Source organism: Zonotrichia albicollis, chromosome 5 (assembly GCF_047830755.1).
Source record: "Zonotrichia albicollis isolate bZonAlb1 chromosome 5, bZonAlb1.hap1, whole genome shotgun sequence".
In the NCBI taxonomy this organism is placed as follows: Eukaryota; Metazoa; Chordata; class Aves; order Passeriformes; family Passerellidae; genus Zonotrichia; species Zonotrichia albicollis.
Genome location: NC_133823.1, coordinates 10,991,335 through 11,012,289, shown reverse-complemented (window position 1 = coordinate 11,012,289; position 20,955 = coordinate 10,991,335). Strand labels below are relative to the sequence as shown.

The 20,955-nt window shown below is 36.8% G+C and overlaps 1 protein-coding gene across 4 annotated transcripts in view; it reads right to left on the bottom strand.

Annotated features, from left to right (window-relative positions):
- LRBA (LPS responsive beige-like anchor protein) overlaps positions 1 to 20,955 on the bottom strand; it is a 368,802-nt gene that overhangs the window by 118,063 nt on the left and 229,784 nt on the right. For all 4 annotated transcript variants that reach the window (XM_074540769.1, XM_074540771.1, XM_074540770.1 and 1 more), the window contains 3 exons: positions 4,017 to 4,134; positions 2,934 to 3,036; positions 1,621 to 1,736 (listed from right to left, as the gene is read on the bottom strand). In XM_074540769.1, coding sequence (XP_074396870.1) covers positions 1,621 to 1,736; positions 2,934 to 3,036; positions 4,017 to 4,134 — 337 coding nt within the window. The remainder of the gene's footprint in view (positions 1 to 1,620; positions 1,737 to 2,933; positions 3,037 to 4,016; positions 4,135 to 20,955) is intronic.

The window sequence follows — 20,955 nt, the reverse complement described above, 5'->3', positions numbered from 1 at the left end:
ATAGTCAATTAGAACAAACATATACCATGCACACATACATAGCCCAAAGCCTGGTTTCTAAATTTAAAATGCATTTTTTACATTGACTCCGTCTCTTTTTATTATATTGTTGCAGAGGCTTATTCATTCATATCATCTTCAATCATCATGTTCTTGAGATTTTGTTCAGCCCAGTCTTAAAAGTCTCCAAAGACACATTTTAACCTCTTCCCCAGGAATACTGTTTTACAATCCAATCTGTAAGGTTGTCAGAAAAAATTTTCTAAACTTCCACCACGATTTTTCTTTTTCCAGTTTTCTTACACCACTCAGTATTTTTCCATCGTGGTTTGCAGAATTTTTAAATTATATAGTCAGTCTTTCCCTAATCACTTGGCTTTATTGCACATTACCTGTTATTGAGGATAAAGGCCACTTACATGACACTGGGGTAATCATCTTTCTTTTAACTCCCTATCATGGGCAACTCAACTTTCCCTCTTTCCATAATGTTATCTTTTTGCTTCTTCTAACCTCCAACACCAAGCAGACAAGAATTCAATTTATTATATCAATAATATATTAAAGCTGAAAAGGGTCATTCATTAGAGCCATAGAAAACAGTGTCATGATGGGCCTCATTCAGCTTGAGCAGGAACGAGGCGAGCAGGTCGACCCCTACTTTTAAAAATCTGTCAGCATCCTGGCACCTCTGACTTGATGACTGATTACAGCAAGCACCAAAAGTGACCATTTGTATAAAATGCAATTAGTGCAAGCACAGGCATTTGTTATATCAATGGTGTTAGCAACAGCCAAGCCTGAAAGGGAATTACCAGACCTTTCAACACAGAAAAGAGCTGAAAATTGAGAAATTTTCTAAGTTGCTCAGAGGACAGAATAAGTTGGAAAATAAAAGGGATGTCATGAGACCCAACAGTCAGCCTCCAGATAGTAAACTGAAGCCCAACTGGTTAGAAGCTGATGGGGTAAGATGTGTTAAACAAAATATAGCTCAGTGTTTACAGAATGAGTGGTTAGGACAAAAATGAGTGGATAAAAATTAGGCTTGGGTTTGGATTAATGGTGTCCTAGAACAGCAGCACTGGCAATCCAAGCACTGCACCCTTTTTTGAGACCAACCATGCACCCTGTAACAGTGGTACTTATTGGCTCCAGGAATATTCTGCTCACTGGCTGAGATTTCCTAGAAGTCTCAGCATCTATGATATTAAGGGAGAAAACTTGTTGCACCTATGATATTTAGGGAGGATAGTACTTATGAAAATTAAAACTTAGAATACTGAAGATAAGGAAGTTCCTATTTCTGAGGCTTTGTTAAATAGTAACAGTCTATATACTTCCTGTCCCTCCACAACAGTCATGATATTTTGACTTTAAGTGCAGCTCAGTACGGTGTTATGAATACCTCTCTAATCTTACATAAACATAAATATAATTACCAATTAATTAAATTTAGGAGGATTTGTGTGAAGCTTTTCAGGACACAATCATACATAGACAAAACTACTCATTACAAGAGCAAAATATATTTGCGCCCCATGGCTGCTGAGACTGTGCCATGGCTAACTCATTTTATGTGTAATTACAGTCATTTGGATGAACAATAATTAGCAATACCTGCTATAGTGTTTAGAAACATCAAGTATTCAAAGTTGGAAATCTCTCGGTGCTGCCATCGCTGGGTCATGTTGGAAGCTTTGAAGATCTGTCGAGGACTAGCCAAAGAAATGCGTCTGAAAACAAAGAAAATTGGAAAAAAATAATGAGAAAACTGGTGGGGCTTCCTTTTTTCCATAGCTGATTTTTAGTGGCAGTAGTACATATTCTTTTTACCAGGTCTGGGCTAAATTTCTCTGGAGATCAAACTGCCACTTGGATACTTGAAGTTCATTTTTAAAGTTTTATAATCTAATAAGAATAAAAAGAATTAATGCATCTGACAGCTGGATATGTCAAGATTTGAAAACTTTCCAACAGAAATCTTTACAGCTGTGCAAATTCAGCTGCTTCATGATGGCTTGATGTATTACAGAAATATTTTACTGGAGATTTAGAGATGGAATATCATTAAATAATAAAATTACAATACTTTTAGAATTTCACATAAGAATCAAGTCATCTTTAAGGAGAGGTTTTTTAAATCCCTCAAGAACAAAGGAAAACAATGATAAGATGATAGAATTTCATTATGAAGACCATCCTCCTGAGGTTTAAATTCTGGGCAGTGTTGAGGAGTTAGTCATAAATAACTCAAACTTTGAGAATTTGATGCCAGATTTCCTAATGTTTGTGAAAGAAGACTGTAAAGTCATTCCTTGGAGTGATAAATCAAACAGAGAAGAGTTTATCATAAAATTCCCAAGACACTTTTGTTCATAACAAAAACATCTGTAAATACCAAACCCACATCACTTAGGGAGGAAAGAAAAAAAATAAATGTAGTTTTAGTTTAAAAAATCTTTACAGGTATTGGTAAACCATTCAAGGAAACTGTAACTGTTTGGGTTTTTTTAATAACCTACATTATTGTGCAAACAAATTGATCAGTACAAATGGATGTGAAATATTGAGCAAATGTGTCTTCAATGTACATTTAAAATTTTTCACACATAATTTGTTTCTGTCAATAGAAATCCAGATGTTCTTACAGAGTGGCTATAGTAGCAATCCAAGGGATTTATTTTTTCCTGGACTCTATAAAAAAGCTACAAAACACAACATAAAACATCCCAAACTATTTTAATTCCATTTCTATGTACAGAAATTGATTAAAAATAAAAAATTTAAGTCACAACAATCAAGATACCACTCCCTAAGGGTTTCCTGCACCATGTTCTGTAAACTAGTAGGTGTAAATGCCTCACACCATTGATGAAAATAAAAACAACTCTTAGAGCTGACAGATAAAATTAATGCAGATTGTAAAATACCTGGTCTGGGGTAATCCAAAGATGGTACCAATACCAACCCGAGGTAGACAGTTAACCACTTTCTTTACTGTTGCTTGGTCAGGGAAGTTGAACATGACACCCACTGTGAGTACAAGAGTAGAAACACAGCATGATTTTACACATTTCAGGCTTTCTCAACCAACACAATGCAACCCTAAGCTCAGGTGCTCAACAGATCAGTCAAGTTTCCTTCAGGATGCTGCAGACATATTTTTTTTAAATTTCCAGAAGTCCTTTTATATATCAGTAACAGGAATTTCAACAGAAGTTGACACTGTTGCACATCTTACAAGGTCTCCATCTTTTTCCCTCTATGAATAGAAATTAAACTTATATGCACAGATTGACTGTCTAGAACTAATTAAAAAAATGTATGTATTAACTAGTTCATACATTTACTAATTTACATTCTAGATATTTTCAAGAGATAGTGTTTGAAATACTATCTTCCTATTTTGTCTGAAACATGTGAATGACACCTCTGAAACAGCAACCTAAAAACCTAAATAACAATCTAATTATGGTATCACCAGTGGCCATTTATGACTTCAGAGAGTACAACAAGTGTTTATACATATGATTAATATTCTGTTGGACAATGCCATTACCAAAAAAATGTTCTACATTTTAAATAAAGCATGAAGGCATAGCAGTCACTGGTCTAATCCAGTAGTGAAATTCTTTCCTTCCGTTGTTCTTGGTGTGTATAACTAACAACTATCAACCCTCCAAGGGGACACAAAAATCCTTCATGCATAACAGATCAGAGGTAGGACTGCCCTGAGCAGGAGTCCTCAGAGAATGCCAAATAAATACGTGGATATAAATGAAAGTGAGGCATTGATAATGCACAGTTTTCATGGTTTATCATAATTTATCATTGAAAAAAGAATTGGAAGGAGAAACTAAATTACAAAAAATACTAACTTAAATACCAATACATTTAATCCAAGCCCTTCCTCTATCTACACAAATCCATGTCAAAGCAGACATGGCTAAACATCCAAGGAGAAAGCACAAGTCCCCACATTCACACCTGTCATTTCTTTAAGCTCACTGTACCTCTATTTGCCATGAATATCTCCAGTGCTGTATTTTGCAAGAGGTAACGTCGGGAAAAGATAGATCGAATCTCTGAGAAGAGCCATTTTCCATGGAGTCCTTCTGTATATGCCAGAATCTAGGAGAAACAGACAGAAAGGATGTTTTAAATATGTTAGCTGGACAGGTAATACCTTGCAAAAGAGAAACTCTGACCCACAAACATGCATTCTACCAATTACATGCAAAACCTGCAGCGAAATTAAAATATGGTCAAACTTCAAATCATGCTATGAATCTCTAATACATTTCTTGTACTCCTGAATTAAATTATTCATGCTAAATATTTTAAACATTTGCTTGCATTTTTTCCTTTAAATACAACTATTTTTCGTAACAGTTTCAGAGTTTCAAAAACATTATTAAATGTTCAGCATTTCAGCAAAGCATAAAACTGTATTCAGAAACGCATTTCTAGTAGCATTAGATGTATCTGCACTTCCTTCAGCATTGTAATAACAGGCCTGTAACAAATAAGCAAGAAAAAAATGTCTTTGAAGAAAAAGAATGTTCCTTAGGTTTATCGTTAAGGCAGCGTTCATTAATTTTGGAACTAGAAAGGTTGGCTGTGTAAGAGGTTAAGTATCATTTTGTCAGCTAAGGTTAAACACAAACCTGCAAATGAACTCAGCATAATCTCTCTGCGGAGTAAGCGGTTGTCAAAGTAACTTGTTACAATTCCTGTCATCCCATCTGACAGACACAGATGCTTAGTCTGCCTTCACAATTCAAACTAATTCCATTTTCAGTCCTCAGCCACTTTGTTTCTTTGTTGCTTCACTTTTTCCTTTCCATTTCAAAGCTTAATTATGTAAGTGTTAAAGGACAGAGAGACTGGACACTTCTCTACCTCAGATTAACAAACTATAGGAGAAGGAAAATCTGAGATTTGTCAATCTTAGCAAACACAAAAGCACTTAATAGAAAACCATCACAGAAAAAGAGACTCATATGCAATCCTTGTTAACATCATTCTTACCACAATTTCACTTGAGCAATAAATACATTGTGTACAAAAATGAAAAAGTGAAATTCAAGTCCTTAACATAACAAAGACTGTTAATTAAGTCAATCACTTGTTTACAGGTTTTTAACAAAGGAGGACTTTGCCTTGCATGTAGCATATATTGACAAATAAAACCTGCATTTTTGTAGCACAGAGAACAGATGCACCATTATGAAAGCACTACACAATACAGCATAAAATATTTTACCAGTTTTGTGAATTAAAAGCAAGCAAGACTGGCAAACCAAAAGCTGATAACACAGATCAGAACATACAAAGCAAATAATCTTCACCTCAATACAAGTGCCACCTTCTCTCCCAGCAAACACACACACAAAGAAAGAGAAGGAAAAAACCATATAAATCTTCCAGTACAAAATTCTAGAAATGTGATGAAAGGACCAGAGATTGTCAATGGTTGCTAACATTTCTGGAACTGGGAAACCAACAGACTTGGGCCACACAGACACTTCCCACAGTACACCCCTATCCCATCCACATAAATTGGCAGATTTGTATAATTCTGTGGTGCTACTCAGAACCACTGTGCTTGGTTTTTGTCATATGCTTGTAAATATCCTCCAAGAATACAACATCAAAAGAGGTAACAAAGGAGACAAAGCTGCAGTGCTCATGTACAGAAATCTCTTGGTATTTTTTGATGATATTCATCCATCTTATGATCCTGAAATTGGAGCTTCTAATTGCAATGTTTGATTTTTTTGAGACAGATAGCAACGTAGTAACCTCTACTTTTCTGCCACAATTAAAACCAACAGCCTGTTTGTCCCCATTGGTCTATGCATGGTAAATTCAAACATTTACTATGTGGATAGTGTGAGTAAAACCAGCACTCTAAATAATTACTCCTTTCACTGTGAAGTGAGCATTTTCTGTGAGACTGCCAACCCCACACGAGGACTGAGCTTGCTGCCTGCAGCCTCCCTAAAACTGGGAGGAAAAGCACCAGCTTGAAAAGAGCAGAGGTGGCTTGCATTGTGCTCCTCGTAGAGCCAATGAAATAGGTGAAGTAACTGAATTCAGAGGGAGAGGATTTACAGCAGGAGCTGGACCTGCACCCCAGAACCACCACAGCCACTGCTGTAAGCCCCTCTGAAGCACTCGTTAACAAAACTGATCAGGAGACACAAGCAGCTGAGGCCGGGCTGAGCAGGGCATCATTCCGGGCTGGAGCAGGCTCTGCCTGCTCTGCAGCCTCACTTCAAAGTCTCTGGAGTTCAATTAAAACTGGATTAGGTTGGAGAAGCCCTTCTGTGGGACCCTGGGCTCCCTGGAGCTCCGGGCACACCGACAGCGCCCCAGCCAGGGCTCCACAGCCCGCCAGTGGAGCAGCTGCCATGGCAACGCAGCGCGGCCCGCTCATCACGGCCTCCACCTACGGCGGGCGACAGGTCCAGGGGACAATCACATTTCTGTCGTGTCTATGGCTAAGTGTTCCTCATGGAAATCCAGGGCAGCCTTTCACTCCCTGGAAAATATTATTAGAAACTGCTAGTTGCAGAAACTGGCTCGTTCTTCAAATAAAATTCAGCATTTTTATTCTGGGAAACAAATTTTTTTTTAAAATCACTTCTGACATCAGAACTACAACTTTCAAGAACTATTTTTGCATTTGCCTGTTTTCACCCAAAAGCCACACATCACAGAGCTCCACTTCAGAATTTAAGAACAGCTACCTTCTTCATACCATCATACAATATTTTAAGATTAAAACCAACTCATTTCTGCCTTTGTCACCACCAGTTTTGGAACAAGTTGTGGAGCAGAGACTAATGAGTGTACATCTAATTTAATCTGTAGAAATAATACTGCCTTCCTCATGTGAGAAAGTATTCACAAAATTTCAGTTGATTCAACACATCAGACTGAAGTTCAATCTACTGCACATTTAATTTGTTTCAAAAGACACAACACTTTACAAAAGAAAAGACAATTTATACTGTTTACCACTTCATTTAAAAACATATAAACTAATGAGGCAACTGTTAAGTTCTACAGTTTCAAAAATCTCATCAGACTGCTCTGTAATTAGACTTTGGCAACACCAGATGAACAGGTATCATGACAACATTACTAAAAATACAAAATTACTTTCCCCTTTGAATGAAGTCCCTTTTTTCACTTCAAGTATTAGAAATGAAGGTCTAAACCTGTACTCAGTCTCTGTACTCATGGTGATGGCCCCAACACTGCACAGCTGTCGGAAACTCCCTAAGAAATCAGTGAGTAAAGAACAGCCAGATTCAAATTCTACTTGGAGGAGACTCTGAAATCAGAGTAGCAGGAAAACTCAGGTAGCACAATGCCGAGCACAAATTAAGATAATACATAAGTGCTCACAATTTACAGTCATATATCTGCTAATTTCCCAATAAAAAAACTAATTTACTTGGAAGCTATTCTGTGATATTTCAGTTTTTAATACAAATGCCCCATTCCATTCTACCTTTTCTTCAAACCCCTCCTGAATGTTTATCATAAACAATGTTTATTGTAAAAGACTTCATGCAATATTTAAAAAACCACTCCCATCACTGCAGCTGCCTCCTGAATTAGAAAAGTAATATTTTACTGAAGACTAAATGAACATTTTGCTCTACCTGTTAAGCAAGCCAATCACCTATCGTATATTTTATTTTATTTTAGAGAAAAGTACTATTGATCTTGAAAATGTGAATAGGCTAGAAGTAATTAAGTCTGCAAATGGGTTATAGAACTGAAACAGTAATTGAATAATTATATTACTTTAATATGCCAGCCAACTTAACTGCCATGAGTAAAATAAAAGCTAAATAGCTTATTTAAAAAGCTGATGCACATTTGTCTAATTTTAAATAAGTTATAATGCAAGACAAAGAAAAAAACCCAACAAAGCACCGAATAAAAATATACAGCATTTAACCTACATTCTAATTTGATTACAGTTGAGAGAAAATTTATAAATACATTCTAGCAACATTCTAGGTCATTTGGAGTTATTTGTAGTCAGGAAGGCAAAATTACAGCACTCAGAGGCTCCAAAATCTGACACTCAGTTCACAAGAAAGCTGGATTTGTACCTTAACCTCAGCCTTGCATCTGAGGACCCTAGGATTCTACTGTCCAGGTATTATTTGATTCCTGGCTGCAGGATTCACACTGAAAGAGTCTGACTCTGCTCTTTGTTTAAATACATCTGAATTCACAGGGAATTAGATCAGACTATTAACAATCTTAAACATCAACATACTCTTCAATAAATCAGAGTTGTTCATTGGTTTATTTTAGATTTCTCACAGAAGCAGCATATAAAATGCATGCTTTAAATCTCAGACATTTACAAAATCAGCCACTGAAATCCACAGGCAGTGAGCAGCAGCCAGTCCCCCTGTGAGCATGCACAGTCTGTTACACAATCCTGTTCAGCATTTTCATGGGTGACAAACTCAATTAAACATATTCATTACTTTAATGTTCCACTAGACAGTTTTAGCTGGCATAAAAAAATAAAATAAATAAATAAATACTCAGTGACCTTTGTATTGATCAGAGCAAAATGGCTTATGCCTGGGTGTGGGTGGTGAAGGGACTGGGGAGGGGGGTGGCAAAGGACTCTTATGTTTTCTCTTCCAATTACTGAAGGAGATGATAAAACCACAGCAAATGATGTATCAGCTCATTTTATCTTATCGCTTTGGGGCTAGGTGACAATGAAGTTCATATTTCACTGGTTCCCATTGAAGATTGTGAAAATTACTTGCCCTTATGACCTGAAATTTCACTGGAAGACAGAAATTTCTCTTCTGCAAAGTAATGCAATTTTTCAGATGTCAACCTTTAGCCCAGCTTTAAAAATTAATTTCATTTATATTAACCAATGATATTGATATTTTCACAGAATGCTCTTTGATACATGAACCACTGACTAGCAAATTGATGTGCTTGAGAAGGATAGAATTATTTTATCTGAAGCTGCTGGGGACAGACAGATTTACCACAAACTGAAATTCCCATTTCACATTATGCTGTTTATATTAGCCTAAAATACCTTAAGGCCTCAGGACCTGTAAATAGTTTAATCTTTTGTTAGGATTTAGTTCTGCTTCTAGATCCATTCAGTGTTGAAATAATTTCTCTCTACACAATAAAAAAAGAAACACCATGCGCTTGGAAATAAGAGGAATAATAAGAATAAAGTCTAACTGTCGCAGACCACAGCTCAGTACATATATGATAGCATGAAAAATACTTCCCAGATTATTAAAACAAAGGAATGCACAACTATATATATTCTCCCTTTATCCTGCCACTTAAGCTGTACTTCAGTGTGAAAGAATCTGTGTGCAATCTAAATTTTCTTAAAGTGATCTACTAACTTTCTTCCTGATTATCCCAATCTAACTTGGAAATAAAATTACTGAGGGAGCCTGTATTTCAGAACTTTTCTGATTTGGCTACATGGTTCTAAACACCTCACATATATCTGCAAACAATGTTAGCAGATTTAGTACCAACTCTCTTACTTCCTTCAACTGGGTCTCATAAACAATTTTTTGTCCCTCTTGATTAACCCTGCTGGGTTTTAGAGAGCAGGGGTTCATTACCACTATCAGAAAACATTTAATTAACCCAAAGAACAGGAATTTCTGATTGCTAAAGACAATTATGCAAGGTAAATTATGCAGCCTCAGATAGTGGAAGTTTAAAAAGAAGACAATTAACACAGGTTAGGGTGACTGTCCAAGCGCTGCAAGGTTAAGGACATGAAGTTATTACGTTCTTTGCACAATACAACAGCAGGCTTATTTATGATAAAAAAGGAGCCAGAATTGCAAGAATTCACAGATTCTTGTAGGAGTTGACTGATATCTTGATTTAGCTACATTCTGATTTAAGAGCTAGCTGCATCTGCTCCTCAAGAGGTAGATACAAAAGGCTCATACAGATGTTTCCATCACCTGGAGATGAGCAACATTTTTCCTCTCCCAGGGTTACCTGTTTATGCTATTTGCTACAGCACTGATGTTCATACATACACAGACTTCATATACCTGGTATGTAAAATGATACAGACAACAAATCATAACCAAGAATCTTTCCATCATTTAGAAATAACTCAACCTAGTCTTTCTGGACTGCATTAAACTTCATGCAACTTCCGGATTTCATGTGTCAATGAATTCCATTAGTTAAACAGACACAGTGCAAATACTAAAAAAGCTTGTTTTGATTTCATTTTTATCATTTTTCATACATTGAAAAAATGACATTACCTGCAAAAGCTCAAGAAGAGAGCTTAAGCATCAGTGAGTAGAATTCCATGAAGTGATTTCTCACTGTGTAGAAGCTGTCAAAATAAGCTGATGATATTAAATAGTGGAATATTCATCAAAAATGCTGAAATTAAGTATTACCAGTATTAAGACTTTGTAGTAATGAATGGTGCAGTGGTGCATTCCATGATCATTACCCTGTGTGAGAAAGAATTTTGAAAAAATAGCTGGGAAAAATCCCTTCGCCATCATTTTATCTCTCCAGCTGAGAAGCAGGTGTCTAAATGGCTTCAAAAAGTCCTTCACAGCTCTCCTATTTTTGTGCATAACTTTGCATCATCACAACTGTTGCTACCTTGTTAGTTAGCTCACCTTCAACTTTACAAATGCAGAAAACTAAAAGACAAAGAACAGGAAGCTTTAGATGTTCCAAATTGTCACTTTGCAAAAAATAATCAATTAATTTGTCTTCCCATCTCCTTGTGAGCTAACAAAAAAGGAAACACAAATTCAGAATTCATTATGAAAATGTTTTATTATTGAAAAGGAGGTTATAAAATAAGAAATCTTTTAAATCTTAACCTCAAAAAGCTTTTAGCATACTGCCCAGAATCTAGTATTCCCAATTAAAAAAAAAAAAAAATTATGTTTTCAAGGTGATAAGCATGATAAGTATGACCATGATCCATATTTTGAAAATACAAATTGTACAGAAATTTTCCTAGTAGAAGTAAGACAACACAGGACTAGTGGCTCAAAACCATGTGGTGATGTTGTAACACTACTGTAATTAAAAATAAAGGATTTTAAAACAAGCTCTAAGAAGCGCTTTCCCTTGTTCAAAGATGGAAGTGCCAGAAAAACAGTTAAAAGGAATCAAGCGGAGATTATTTTTTTTTAATATAATGACAAAAAGGTTGTAGATTTGGGTTTTTCTTATGTTTTAAGTTCTTTGAAGTTTAAAGTCTGGTTGGTCCCTCTCCTTTTATAAAATTCCTAGTGCAGAAAAGTCCTGGAGGATAGTCTTTATCAGACTATTGGTGGAGCCTGAAATTAGGAAAATTGCCAGACTCACAGCAGCTCCTATCCACAGCAGTATTACTGACTATGTATGGTGAAATGTAAGAAAAAGGAGCATCCATCTCAAAGGCAGGGCACAGAAAACAATGTAGGAGCCATCTTTGTTTTGCTGTCTCTAAAGATATTTAGACATTGAATTTTATTTTTTGCTTTTTACATCATAGAATATCCTGAGTTGGAGGAGACCCACAAGAACCATTGAAGTCCAATTCCCAGCCCTGCACAGGACATGCCTAAGAGCCTGTGCCCAGGATGTTTGTCCAAACACTTCTTGAGCTCTGTCAGACTGGTACTGTGATCACTGGCCTGGGGAGCCTCTGTTTCAGAAAAGTAAGGCTCATGTTTGCCATGAATGTCTCTTCAAATTTGTATTTGGAACAGCAAATGAGAATAGTCATGTCAGATTTCCACTGGTGCCCTGCACCTGCCTATTTCAGCACTTTCAGGATATGACTTCTCCCATGGGCTGCTTCTCCATGTATACAGCAAAGGTCTCTCCAGTCAGAACATGTGCAAGTGGAAGCAGCAACTACAACCAAAAAGGAACCACTACACCTGCAACATTGGCAGCTGTCCAGTGTCTGCTGTTTTCATCTGATCTTGCAGGAGAGGAGGAGCAGAAAGCAAATGGACAATGAAAAAATAAGTTTCAATGCCAAAAAATGATTATTTTTTTTAAATCAGTGACCCGTAAGCTGACCTTCCTATCCCTTCATCAGAAACAAAACAAAAACAAAAACTCCCCCACACATCTGGCAGGAAGCTGGAATACCAGTCATCAAGAAACACTGCATCTGATCAGCTCATTAATGGGAAGCAAGCCCATACATAGAAGAACAGATGTGCCTCTTGAAGCAAGGAGAAAAGTCAGACTCCAGAGCTGCCAAGCCAGCCATTCACATTACAAGATTCTGCACTATGTTTTGTGAGAGATGTGGCACACAAGGTGCCCCTTGCAAAGGGGTGTGGATGCAAAAATGGCTCAATGCCACCTTTGTGCTGCAGAGACTCTCAAGTGCTGCAGGAACCAAATCCCCTTCAAATAAAGTGGGGCAGCTGCAGGGGCTGATGTACCTTTGCCTCATTTGGGATGCCCAGGACTGTATAAAATACTGAACAGATTTTCCCTCTTCTCCTCAGAATCTGGGAAAGAAGATAGCACAGAACTGCTATAAAACCCTTCACTGCCCAAGCCCTTCTCCACTCACTGCAAGTTCATTTATTGTAAACCAAAGCCAAATGACAACAAAATAGAGGAAATGTTCTTAGTTATCAAAGGACATGTCTCCTATGTGCTCCTTCTTATAACAAAGTCCCACATGAGTATACTTCATATTTTGTCTCTGTATTCTTACATTTGTCTTCTATTCCTGTAAAAGTAGATTAATTTCTCAGAAGAAATAATTGACTGAAATCAATCATGGACCAAGGTTTTGTTATGGCCTGTGACTGCAAGGGAAAACCCCATAAGATCACTCATAGAAATAATGTGTCCAATTAAAACTTACCCCATGTTGTTAAAGGAAAAAAAAGCAGCCATGTGAAGAGGAGGTTTTATGCAACAACTGCTGAAATTCATCTTAGTACATGCTAAACTAATGTAAAATAAATTCAGTTTTAATGCATTCCTACACGAAAAGATCCTTTCCTAAGATTAAGCAAGCCAGGGGCACAACTAATGTGAGGTCTACAACCATATCTATGATTCTGGGGTAACAGAACAAGAACATAACCCTTATTTCAGCTTAAAAATGCAACAGAAAATTAAACTGCATTTCTAGTCCAAATGATTGATAAGAAAGGCTTGAAAATGTGATTCAAGTGTAACAGATACACAGACAGCAGTCTGGGGATAGCTGAACAATTGATCCAACAACATGATTTGCCTTGCCATTCCCCCGGGGTATTAAATCTAAAACTTGCTACTCCTGAGGGCCCAATAAAAAATAAGTCTATCAAAGAATTCTGCAGATGACAGGAGGAGAGAGGGCAGTAAGTTTATGTGAAAATATTAGCTCTTGTGAAGAATTTTAATCTGGGCTATGTTATGCATTTATCTTTCAAACTCATGATGCTGTTTTGCAAAACTGAAAGTTTTCTGAAGAGCCAGAAAAAGTCAAGTCTAATGTGGGAGTATTGACAAAGCCCCAGTTTCCAGCCAGTACCTAACAGTGTTTCATAAATGCTGAAGCCAAGAGGGAAAAGTATTTTCAACTGCTTCTCTTTAGAAAATCCTAACCCCATAGCAATATCCTATCCATCCTGACCGAAGTGCTGCCAAGAACTAAGTTCCTTGCAAAAATACAGCAATTTATCCTGCTCATGCATGTTTCATTTACAAAACTAAATTAAGGCAGCCTTTTAATAGGCAACTTTTATCAAATACATTTACCACATTTGAAACAATGTGGGAGCCCTTCTCAAATCTTTTTTCAAGTAGGGAAAAGACCATAACTGGATAGCAGCTCCCTTCCTAGTCAAGTCCACATTTTGAAAAAGGTGTAGGGTTTTTTAAAAGGAGCAGAAAACTAAAGGCATTAGAAAATTTGATTTTCCAGTGGTGTTTGCAGCTCTTAAGTGATTTTTGATGTGGAACTAAATGTTCTTCCTTTCTTTAAAAATAAATAAATAAAAATGTATTTTAAGGCAGTAAATCTACCTTTAGGGTTTTCTCTAGCTGAAGTACTTACAAATAAAACACCTGTAATCAATTTTTCTCATAACACATTAACATTATAGATATTCAAATGGGTAATGATTATAAGATATGTGTTAGAGAAAAGAAGGTTTGAGATCTGAAGTATAAAATATCTCACCTACAAAGAGGAACACATTTACAGCAAGGAACTTTAGTAGATTTATCACTGCAAGATAATCAATTTTCTATTTGAGGAGTTGGAAGTTGAAATCTTGTAGAGTTTCATGTTTGAGAACTTATTCCAGGGAAAGGAAAGCATTTCTCACTCTTCCTTGAGCACATGAAAACCAGCGACTGAAATGCTGAAATGACTTGGATGCAAAACTTGAGGCAGCAATACAGACTAAAAATAACTCATCCAGACACATCTAGGAGTATTCCACCAGTGAAGAACTGATAAACTGATCAATAAAACATCCTTCCTGCTTGACAAAACATCCTTCCTTGCTCAAGCCCCTTTAATAACCCTATAGGGGATTTTAATAGGAATTTTAAATTTAACAACAGACTTAACAACTTTAATTTGTTACATTATTTGTTGAAGCTTCAAACATACAGTAGTAATTGAACCCACCAAAAAATAACAGAAATTGGCAAGTATCTGCTTCTTAGCATTGCACCCAAACAAAATGTCGGTGTTGATAAAATCCACTTTTAAAATCCTTGCAAATCTTAAGTACTGTCATCTCATCACCCCGTTGGAGTTTGATTGATTACGCCTTTTCCTTATGTTCATTAATCTCATCACCTTATCTTTTACACCACTTCATTTTAGCAGAAAGGCAATAATAAAACCCTCATCCATTATCCTTTTACACATCTAGTCAAGCGGAAATGGTTAATAACATGCTACAAATTGAACTTCAATCACCTCATTTTCTCCTTTGTCGAATGCACATTAAAGTATATTCCAAAAGTGCAATTTGTTTTACAGGGGAATTTGTGTTATATTGCTACAGACAACTAAAATTAAGTGTTTCTCAGTTTGGTTATTAAATATATCCAACTGTCCTTTTATCTCTGATACTAAAACATTAACTCATTTTATTAGGGTGTAATAATACAAGAGCCTTATCTCCCAGAACACAGGGACATCTAGTCTGCCTAATAGTAAGTGTTATACAATGGGTCATTTATCTTTTTCTTTTTTTAAAAATATGCTTCTGATAGTTTATGAATTGGTATATTATTGCAGATGAAATGGCTCTCCATTTAAGAAAAGTTAATTTGTTTACATGCAGGCTTATCTTCAAATGCAAGCCCTATTAGAGAAACGGTCTGTAACTGTCAGAGCAAGTGAAGGAGGAAAAGAGGTGGATGTAGAAAAATTTAGAGCCCAGTAATTCAACTCTGATCACCAGCCTCCTGTTTGAATATTAGCTGTGTTCCATATGCAATTTGCAAATATTCTATTATATGATTCCACAGAATTGAAACAGAAGTCAAAGAACTTGTTTCTGTAAACTCCATCATTCCAAATACAAGCATATATTGGTAAACTAAAATAAATGATATTTCTAAAAGAGCCTATCTAGTATAAAGAAGTTCCCAAATAGGATGTGTTTAGAGCTGTTTCCTCCCAAAAATTATAAAAGAGCAGGTGAAATTATAGCTCTATTTAATTCAGTGAAAGTAATCTCTTTTACAGAAAGAATGCAAGATCTCCTGCACTTTGTTCACCTTCTCAATGAAACAAGACTGGTCTCACTGACTCAGTAAAACTGAACATCCAAATAAACCAATACAACCACAAACATTGTGCAATTGTTACAATGACAGAGTATTTTCCCATGCTCGATCTCATTTCAATTCTACAGAAATTTTATTTGGTATAACCTTACAAGAAGCCTAAGAACATCATCAATCCTAACTTCAGGACAAGAAGACTGAACAGGGGAAATGGTATTTTTTATTATCAAAAAGCTTGCAACAGTTAGTCTTAGAGTGTATACATAAATGCACACTAGTGTTTATTAAAATGAAGCAACAACTACTCCTTAGTCTAAAGTAAAGCTCTAGTTAACTTATAGTAAATTGAAAACACACTTCGACAGTTCCCTCAATGGCCTACCTTTTCTCCCAACTCTCCTGTCCATTAAAAATTTGCCTTACTCCCCAAACAATTCCAACACTGTTTCCCCTCTCCTACTCTACCACCTTCCATTCAAGCTGCAGTTTCCCAAGGATTTTTGCAGGTGACTGCCCTGCAAACATGGCATCTCATTGATCCCCAGTCACCTCCTGCTGCTTCCCCAATCCTTCCTTTTTCCAAGGACTATGGTTGAGGGTAAAGCTGGAGTTCAACAGGTATTCAGATATTCTCCCTAGGGCAGGGAGAAGGATAATAATGCAGGGGGGAAGGAGATGGAATGGTTCTACTCTGACTCACTACCACAGATAGTTGCTAGTTTCATTTAAAATTTGCAAGTTTCTTCTTTCATCTTTGAAAGCATTTTGGGTTTTATTTTCTTGTAGTTTGGCCAATATGTAGCCAATTGTTGCTTCTGGTCCTGCACTTAGAGAGAAAGTGTTTGCAAACTGTGGTTCTCCAATACTGCCCCAGCCCAGGGGGAGGCTTGTTTTGTACTCCAGTAATACAAAAAGCATTCTGCTTCACCACAGCACAGGGAATCTTTGTGCTGCACATTCAGCCCTAGAATTGCAAATGCAATTCTCACCAAAAATTTATTATTTGGCTGCTCAAGAACTCAGGCTTCTTCATCTTCACATTTGAAATACTCCACTGTTTCTTGAGCTATCCCAAATTAAATTTGATCTCAACTCAAAATTACACAGATGAGTTACTGTGCTTGCCATCCACTCCAATTCAGAGTCAGTGAATTCATACAAAATATTTTATTATTTGTTAAACCCTGCATGCTTAAATTTTCTTTTCCAGTTTCACATATGACCACCAAAATAGTGGCTGGCATCCAAAACTGCACACAGTCAGCACCTTAAAATATTAGAGGCAAATCAACATATCAAACTGTAAAAATACAAATTTCTAAAGAGTGAATTCACAGAATTTGACCTAAATTATTGACTGATTTCTTTTTTCTATTTTAATCATTTTTCTGAAACCTATCCTTCAGAAAAGTGCTTTAAGTATCCCTGCTTAATAACATCTCCCTCTTCTGAATGTGTTAACTGAGGATGTTTTCTACTTGTTTCCCTTTTGTTATTTAATTTATATTAAACCAGATGTTTGAGTGAGCTGTTTAGGTTCTTATGAGAAGGTCTAGTACTCAAGTGAAATAAATAGGGAATTGGAGCAGGCTATAAACCTACAAAGCTCCTAACCTTCTGTCTGTAGTTGACTGACAGAGGTGCAATGTAAGTTTACACAATATAAGTTCAACCCTTCAGCTGATGCCGCACTTCTGCAAAATGTAAATTACTGTTGCTGTAGTGCTCGAATGCAGCAGCTTATTGCAGAAACAAATGAACAACTGAATGCTAACAAAGTCAAGGAGAGTCTTGATTCCAGTCTCTAACCACCATTCCTGTACCACATAACATGTCACCATCCATAAGTAAATGAGTTAATCAAATTAATGAGGATTCAGACAAATCGGCTGTCTAATGAGCACTCAAACTGATGTGGCAAGGGTTATGCTCCAGTGCTGACAAAATCAGTTTGATGAAACTGTGACAAAAGCAGCAAAGCACTGTTCCTTCAGCACGTTTTCCTGCATCTTATTAACATGAAATTATAATTGCTATTTGCAAACTGTATAGGGAGACCATTTATTGCAGAAGTCATGTAAACATATGCTTTATCTACTCCTCTCTCCAGCAAACCTGTGTATATTGCTGGAATTCAGGATAGTAATTATTCAGTTCTTTTTGAAAACAGCAATCTGATAGAGTTGTTTAAAGTAATTTAGATGGAATATGCCAAGAGAATTTCCAGAGACACTACATCGTATGATTTTACATTTTATGAACATGACATTTGGCAATAAATATAAAATAAAACAAACAAACTAAATTAAAACATTATGCAGCTTTGCAAACAGTTCAGAAAATTAACACTAGAATCTCTTGAAAATCAGATTAAAAAAATCTGGCTCCAATATGTAGATGAATGATAATGCTTGTATGATGATTCCCAAACTCTATAATGCTAAGAAGCAACAAACACAGACAGGCCAAAGAAAGAAATTAACCTAACTAATATTTTAATTACTTTATCAAAATCCTTTAATCAGGACTCCTGTAAGACTTTTCTAACAGTACTAACTGGTTATGTCTAGGCTTAAACTGTATGGCAAAGGACTGGAACACTAGACCTGAAAATACTTAAAAATGAAAAATCTGAAAGCAAAAAAATAAGGCATAATTTTTAAAAAGTAAAAATCAACTCTTACTTTCCAAGTATTATCTGTCCAGAACACTTTCTCCAGAGGAGAAAAAAACATCTCTGCATCATGTTGCTTAAATGCAAGACATACAACGACATAAAAGAAACATTTTTACAAATAATAGGCATAATTAAAGCAGATTTTAAATAGCACTGGTGCACCTGCAGCCATAGAGATCATATAGCCCTTCACTACTTCACTAAGATTACAGGAATGAAGTCCTGGATGCTATCACAGACTCAGTAAAAATTCAATATTTACACACTAATGCCTTTCCTTTCTCAAGGGGGAAGCCTCATACCAGTAATATCTGATCATTATCCTGTGAGCACTACAAGGAGCAGGTTGGGAATGGTAGAAAACTCAACTTTTACCCAGGAACAGGGGACAGAGCGGCTTTAACATTTCAGCATTAAGTTAGAAGAAACAACTGACTCCTACATAAGGACACAACTTGAGATATCAATGAGCTTTTATTCTCTGGAGTAGGAATCCTTGGCTTTAGGATCTGTGTTTGAAAAGCAGTCCAGAGACAATATATAAATGATGTTGTATCCAACATACACAGAAGGATGTCAAACTGCCAAAAGAGTAATTAGGATCATTCCCAAAACAACAAATATATATGTGCACTTTTTACAAAACCCACAAAAATGTTACATTAAAACAGCAGTAGAAATCAGTGGCAGTTGACAATACCCTATATATATATATATATATATATATATATATATATCTCGTACTCTATTTTAACACCAGACCTTTTCTCCCCAAAGGACACTGTTCTTGATAACAAGATTATTTATCTCTGAAAGGGCTGAACTCTGCACTTCTGTGATTCTTGTCCCAACACACTCCATTTAAGTTTCCAACCGATGTAAAGGATCTCAGTAAAAATCCCAATCCAGCAGTTACCATTTGCCCATGGGTGGAGTTTATGGCTATGGCTCCGCAGCAGGTGGCAGCCACGAGAATGGCTGAACCCTGTGGTCCTGCTGCCTTCCTGCTCCTGCCATTAATGCTCCTATGGGCACAGAGGCAGTTGGCTCAGGGAATCGCCCTTGCAAAAATCCATGCAAGAAAAGGTCATTTCCTGTTAGGTCAGTTCCTTACCTTGACTCCTCAGGTAAATCTAAGAATGCCTTGGGTTGGAAAGCACCTTTATGGGCACGGCAGTCAGTGCCATGATCTAGTTGACAACGTGGTGATCAGTCAAACGTTGGATTTGGTGATCTTGGAGGTTCATCCAACCTAAAATATTCTGTCATTCTGTGATTAAAGATCACCTGCATCTAACTCCACTGTTGGCAGAGATGCCACCCACTGGATCAGTTTGCTCAGGGCCCCATCCAGCCTTGCCTTGACCACCTTTAAGGATGGGCATCCACAACTTTTCTGGGCAGCCTATTCAAGTGCCTCACTATCCCCTGAGAAAAGAATTTTTTTCCAGCATCTAATCTATAGCTTTCCTCTTATCATTTTAAATTATCCTCATTCTCCCTCCTTTTTCAAGTTCCACTTAGGTGCAGAAAGGCTGCTCTAAAGTGTCCCTGGAACATTCTCTTCTCCAGGCCCAAATATCAGTCTGTCTTCTTCCATCTCTCTGATCACTGTCACAGCCCTCCTCTGGACCTGCTCCCAAAGATTCACATCCTTCCTATGCTGAGGACTCTAGACCTGGACACTACTTCAGGTGAGGTCTCACAAGGGCAGAACAGACAGAGAGAATCACCTCCCACACCTGCTGGTCATAACTTTTTAAATGCAGCCCAGGATGTTGAAAAAAGAGGATTAAACAGCCCCAAATCAATACTTTGTGCCAGATCCCACTGGCATTTATGGGGTGGTGGAACCCTCCTCTCAGTTTCAGGAACCACTGTGTGCTTTTGTGCCTCTGAAAATACCTTGTCATTGCCACTGCACAGGTGTTTTCCAGCACAGTTGCTCTTTGCCAGCTATAGGAATACACTGCAGAAGAAATAACTCAGCCAGTTAGTTCTGCTTCAAAATAATTTCCAAGAATCATCCAACTGCAAAGATTATACCTTTCTGGGATAAAAACACCCCAAATAAGACAAATTATAACATAATAAAACGTGTACTCCAATATAGCTGTGTTCTTTAGTGACAAAAAAGAATGTAAATGGCAAATCCAAGTGCCTCTGCAATGTCTTCCATAAAATGCTTACATCTACAGAAGTAGGTAACTTCTCTCATACTAGAAGCAGAGAACATCCATGATTTCATTTTAAGACATTCTTAGGTCCAAAGCGTAATTTTTAACAACAAATTTCATGTCATTTTTCTACCTTCAGAAAGAGATATGACTGTAATTTGCTGAAAAGTTACAAATATTGCCAAAATCCTAGCTATTCAAATGTTTTGATTACAAATCCCAGTAGACAGATTTTGTGAAGACAGTTAACTCTAGTGACACTTCAACATACTTAACTATTAGAGAAAAAGCTCAAAATAA